Here is a 5,321-nt window from a genome sequence, read left to right on the forward strand (position 1 = left end):
CCGGGCCCCGCCGGAGCCGCCCCGAGGCGCCGCCCCGGTCGGTTGGTTGGTGAGAGCCCGTTAAAAAAACCCCTTCGCCCCCGCCCCGTGCCTCAGTTTCCCTGGCTCCTCACGGACTGCGGGTCTCTTGCAGGGCCAGGGGAAGGCGACGCCCGCCATGAGCTCGTCGGCGCTGCTGGCTGAGGGGCCCCTCGACCCACCGGTGCTGCTGGCCGACATCAAGACGGAGCCCCCCGAGGAGCTGCTGGCCAGCGACTGCAGCCAGCCCCAGGCCGAGCCCGTCGATCTCTCCCTCAATAAATCCAAGGTGGCTCCAGCCTCGGCCCCGCCGCCACCGCCCCCAACCTCGGTCCAGTCTTCCCCCATGCTGGTGGCTCCCCCGGTTCCTGCTCCCACCACCGTGTCCATCCCGCCCTCCGGTCTCAGCTCCACCTCGGCCATCCCAGCTGTTCTCTCACCCGGCTCCATCCTGGCCTCCACGCAGGGCAGCGGCGGGCAGCAGATCCTCCACGTCATCCACACCATCCCCTCCGTCAACCTGCCCAGCAAGATGGGCAACCTGCAGACCATCCCCGTGGTGGTGCAGTCCCTCCCCGTCGTCTACACCACCGTGCCCACGGACGGCGTCACCGCCATTACCGTGCCCCTCATTGGGGGGGACGGCAAGAACGCTGGCTCTGGTAAGGGCACCTGGGGGAGGAACCTTGGGATCTGGGGGGTGGAGGGTGTCTGTCCTGCCTCCTGGAGGGGCACCCTTGAAGGGGATCTTGTTTTTCACTGTGGACTGTCCCTGGCACCACCACGTGCCACTTTGATACAATGCCCCTCTGCCCCCAGCCTGTGCCCCCCAGGGGACATGGGGAGGGCAGGGACACACAGGGCATGGCACTGCCTGTCCTCCACCCATCCTGCTGCTGGCAGGCTGCCCTGCCCTTCCCACTGGCTGCCTGCTGCCAGCAGCTCTGGTTTCAGCTCAGCTGCTCCCTGTGCCCCCCACAATCGCTTTTCCCAGGACATTCCCAGCTTCCCACCTCATCTGGGGTGGGGGGCCTGGATCTGCCCTGCTCTGGGCAGGAGCAGGCAGCCAAAAGCAGTTCCCCCAAGCTGTTTCCTCCCTTTGGGGGTTCTCCATCTGCCCAGTTGGGTTTGGTTCTCTGGAGGGACAGGCAGTGCCTGGAGCACTGCAGGAGCAGGGGGAAGGCTGAACCCCTGATGTGGGGTGGAGTGTTTTTGGGGTCTCTGTTCTGTGCTCACCCCTTGCCTCTGTGTGCCCTAAAGCTTTCCTTTCCCGGACCCCTCCAGTGAAAATGGACCCTGGCTCCGTGTACCCCATGGACATGAACAGCGACAGCGAGGACAGCGCCTCAGAGAGCGGCCCAGCACCTTTCCAGGACCTCCAGAGAGAGTGAGTCTCCTCCTGCCTTTATTCCCCTTTATCCCCCTGAGCCCCCCGGGAGCTCCGTGGCTCCGGGGCTGTGGCTCCAGCTCTCCCTGCTCCCGGCAGGCCGGCGGCGCGGGGGCCCAGAGCCGATTCCCCGGACCTGAAGAAGCGGCGCATCCACCAGTGCGACTTTGAGGGCTGCAATAAAGTCTACACCAAAAGCTCCCACCTCAAAGCCCACCGGAGGATACACACAGGTAGGGCTGGGGTTGGTGTCCCCGGATTCCCCGTGGGCTGGGGGAGGAGTGGTGGTGCTGTGTCCCTGGGCAGAGGGGTGGCCCTTTGGGAGTGCTGAGGGATTCCCCGTTTGGAATTTCTGTGAGGGGTTTGTTGTGGCAGCGCTGACCCCTCGGTGCTCCCCTGGCACAGGTGAGAAGCCCTACAAATGCACGTGGGAAGGCTGCACCTGGAAGTTCGCCCGCTCGGACGAGCTCACCCGGCACTTCCGCAAGCACACGGGCATCAAACCCTTCCGCTGCTCGGACTGCGACCGCAGCTTCTCCCGCTCCGACCACCTGGCCCTGCACCGCCGGCGGCACGTCATGATGTGAGCGGTGCCCGCCGGGCTGGGCCGCGCCGGGAGCCGGCAGCGCCTCCCTCCCTCCCTCCATCCATCCATCCCCACCCCGCGGCTCCTGCGGGGCGGGGACTGCGGGAGCGCCGGGGCCGAGCCGCGCCCGCTGCAGGAGCCCCGCCGGCACGGGACGGCAAACAATGGATTCTGGACTGCTGCCCCTTCTCTCCTGTACCCAGTTGTTTTTATTCCTGGGTTTGTCCTCGCCTGGAGGCTCCTTGGCTCCTCACCTGGAATGCACCCAGCAGCTGCCTCAGGCTCTTCAGCCCCTCGTGTGTGCTCCCTGTCCCCTGCCCCTCCCAGTGCCAAAATCTGGGAGCCGTGGTGAGGACGGGGGCAGGGGGTGATGGGTCCTCGTGGAGAAGCTGTCCATTCCCTCTCCATCCCCAGACTGTCCCAGCAGGAGAGGGGACATCACCTCTGTGCGTGTCCCTCAGCACGTGCTGGGCTTCGTGGGAAGTGCTGGGGGCACAGAGAGCCAGGAGGAAAAGAGGAATCGAGAAGGGGAGAAACACAACTCAACAATGACCCACAAACGAGACCATCACCACCACAAAAAGGGAAACTTTGTGGAACATGGAACTTCTATTTTATGGAATTCTACGAGGGGGTGGGACAGGGTGGGGGGATGAGGGCCAGCAGCTCTCGGGTTTTTTGGAAGACTCTGGGCCACTTGAAGTGTTTCTAAGTTAAACCAGCGGCTGTGGCCACACGCTTTGCTTTTTAATCATGGTTTTTGTGGAGTGTTTCTTCCATCCCCTTCAGCCAGCCCCCAGGTTGCTGGGAGGGTGTCAGGATTTGGGGTGGGATGCTGTGAGCTGCTGTGTGATGGGGACCACGACACCTGCCATGCTCAGGGCAGTCCCTGTGGGGGCTGCTTGGGAGAAGCTGCCCAGACTCCCCCTGAGCTGTGGGGACACTTCAGGGACCTGTGACCCCTGAGAACAACTCACAGCTGCTTGGGAAACTGCTTTTCCTCAGCTTCCCATCCACCAGCCAGGGTGTGCCGTGGGCAGAGCTTGTGCCTGGCCTGAGGTGGTCCCTGGCCTGAGCTGTGGGCCTGGGGCAGAGGGGCTGGAAATTCCCAGGTGGGGAATATGTGTTCAAATCGATTCATGGCAAAAGGCACTGTAAAAATACCATGGATTGGCCTGGTCAGGGTGAGGATGTCACCTTCCCAAGGGGACAGGGACAAGGCAGAGCTGTTCAAGGCATTCTGTGTCCAGAGGATGGACCAAGGGGCTCCCAGTGCCCTGAGCTGGATGAGCAGGACTGCGAGAATGATCAGCTCCCTGAACTTGTGCAGGATCTGCTGTTCCAGCTGGATCCCTCCAAATCCCTGTGGGACCTGCTGGGATTCATCTGAGAATCCTCCAAGAGTCGCTGATGCCATCACAAAGCCTCTCTTGATCATTTTCAATGGTCTCGGGAATGCAGGAGGTCTCAGCTGGCTGGAAACTGGGGACTGTTGTCCTGATTCTGACCCCAGAGCCCACAGTCTCACTTCAGTGCCCAGTAAAACCATGGAAAAGATTATTCTGGGAAGTATTGGAAAACACCTGGAGGACAACACACTCATTGGTCACAGCTCCATGAGTGGAAAATCCTGCTTGTCCAACCTGATTTCCTCCTGCAACAGGGTATCCCACCTGCTTGATCAAGGAAAGGCAGGAGATGCAATTTTTTTTGGACTTCAGCAAAGCTTTTGATCATGTCTTTCTCAGGGTCCTTCTGGACAAAATATCCAGGCCACAGCTGGATAAACACATCCTGGGATGGGGGAACAACTGGCTCATGGGGTGACACCAGCCTGGCACCTGTCATTTACTGGGGTTCCACAGGGCTTCAGCCTCATCCCAGTTCTCTTCATCATCCTGGTGAACAACCCAGATGCAGGGCTCCAAGGAATATAAGGAAAAGAAAAAAAAAATCTCTAAATATTCAATTGAAGCTTTTTGGGGATTTTGCATGAAAGCAAAAAAAAATTCCAGAGAGAAAAATTACAAAGATACAAATACTCCTTGCAGAGATGAGAAAAAAAATATCATACTTTTGGAGGGTTTGGGAATTCTGTCACCTTTTGAAGGTCCCCGTGGCACTGCCTGGGCTCGGCTGAGGGTGGAGCTGCTTAAAGGACCTGGCCCAGCCCCCATGGGAGTCACTGAGGGACAACCGGGGGACAGCCGGGACCCCCAACCCCACCGTGCTCTGTGCTGGGTCCCGGGGCACCCATGGGACCCCAAACCAGCTCCTCGTCACCCCCGGCACTGCCCAGGACCCCCCTGGGACCCCTGAGCTGTCCTGCACGTACCTGTGGGCACCCTCAGGGGTGTCATTGGGGTGCTGGCACCCCAGCCAGAGCCCGGGGGTCCCTTGGGGGGCACAGGGTGCTGGCAGTGAGGGTCAGGGCTGGGAGTTTCCTCTGGGGGGGCTCTTGGGAGGTGCCCTTTGGGGGAACAGGGCGCTCTTTGGGGGTACCGTCACTCTGTGTTAAGGTTCAGGGCGGTGCTTTGGGGCACTCTGTGCTCGGCCTTTTGGGGGTGCTGGCAGGCAAAGCCGTGCTCGGGGGGACCCTCCTGTCCTTGGTCCCCCAAGTTGGGTTATGGGGTGTATGGGGTGCAGCCCAAAGCCGGGCGGGCCGCGCTGCCGTCACCGCTGGCAGCGCTCGGGCACCCGGTGGCGCCAGCGGCCCGCGCTGGGCCAGGGCTGGCCGAGCATTCCGAGGGATTCCCGTTCTTTGGGAATTTCCCTGGCGGCCGCTGCGGCAGCGCTGATCCCTCGGTGCTCCCCTGGCACAGGTGGGAAACCCTACAAGCGCCCGTGAGAGGCTGCGCTGGAAATGCCGCAAGCCCAGGGGCATCAAACCTTCCGCTGCTCGGGCTGCGGCCGCGGCTTCTCCCGCTCCGAGAGCCCTCGGCAGGGACTGCTGGCACAGGGCTGGGCAGTGGGAACAGCGACACAGCCCCAGATCCCGGGAGGAGCTGCAGAGGCTCGGGGATCACACAGGATCCTGTGTCAAATGCCCGTGACAAAGGGACATCGATGTGCGGGCATCACCCTGCGGCTGCAGAAGGTGCCGAGGTCCTGCCACACAGGCAGCAGGTGCCAACCCCTCCTCAAGGGCTGGAATTGCTATCCCAGAGGCTGGAATCACCATCCCAGGGACTGGAATCATTATCCCAGAGGCTGGAATCACCATCCCAGGGGCTGGAATCATTATCCCAGGGGCTGGAATCATTATCCCAGGGGCTGGAATCACCATCCCAGGGGCTGAAATCATTATCCCAGGGGCTGGAATCATTATCC

At 61.5% G+C, this 5,321-nt stretch overlaps 1 protein-coding gene across 2 annotated transcripts; it reads left to right on the forward strand.

The window, feature by feature from the left end:
* Positions 1-31: 31 nt before the first annotated feature.
* Positions 32-2,742, forward strand: KLF8 (Kruppel like factor 8). 2 transcript variants are annotated; one of them, XM_015625951.3, is made up of 5 exons: positions 32-49; positions 134-680; positions 1,279-1,405; positions 1,505-1,638; positions 1,811-2,742. In XM_015625951.3, exons 2-5 carry the CDS (start codon positions 158-160, stop codon positions 1,990-1,992), a joined length of 966 nt encoding a protein of 321 aa, XP_015481437.1. In that variant the 5' UTR covers positions 32-49; positions 134-157; the 3' UTR covers positions 1,993-2,742. The 2 variants fall into 2 exon arrangements, with proteins under 2 accessions (XP_015481437.1, XP_018862017.1); XM_019006472.2 differs by lacking the exon at positions 32-49 and having other exon boundaries at positions 75-307; positions 485-680.
* The last annotated feature ends 2,579 nt before the right edge of the window (positions 2,743-5,321 follow it).

Source organism: Parus major, chromosome 4A, assembly GCF_001522545.3.
Source record: "Parus major isolate Abel chromosome 4A, Parus_major1.1, whole genome shotgun sequence".
NCBI lineage: Eukaryota > Metazoa > Chordata > Aves > Passeriformes > Paridae > Parus > Parus major.

Bases quoted from the DNA above. Each gene is read 5' to 3' on its own strand.
- KLF8 (XM_015625951.3), top strand. From the start codon at position 158: ATGAGCTCGTCGGCGCTGCTGGCTGAGGGGCCCCTCGACCCACCGGTG. The intron at 681-1,278 runs GTAAGGGCACCT...TGTGCCCTAAAG, and splicing joins CGGCAAGAACGCTGGCTCTG to CTTTCCTTTCCCGGACCCCT. The intron at 1,406-1,504 runs GTGAGTCTCCTC...TGCTCCCGGCAG, and splicing joins TTCCAGGACCTCCAGAGAGA to GCCGGCGGCGCGGGGGCCCA.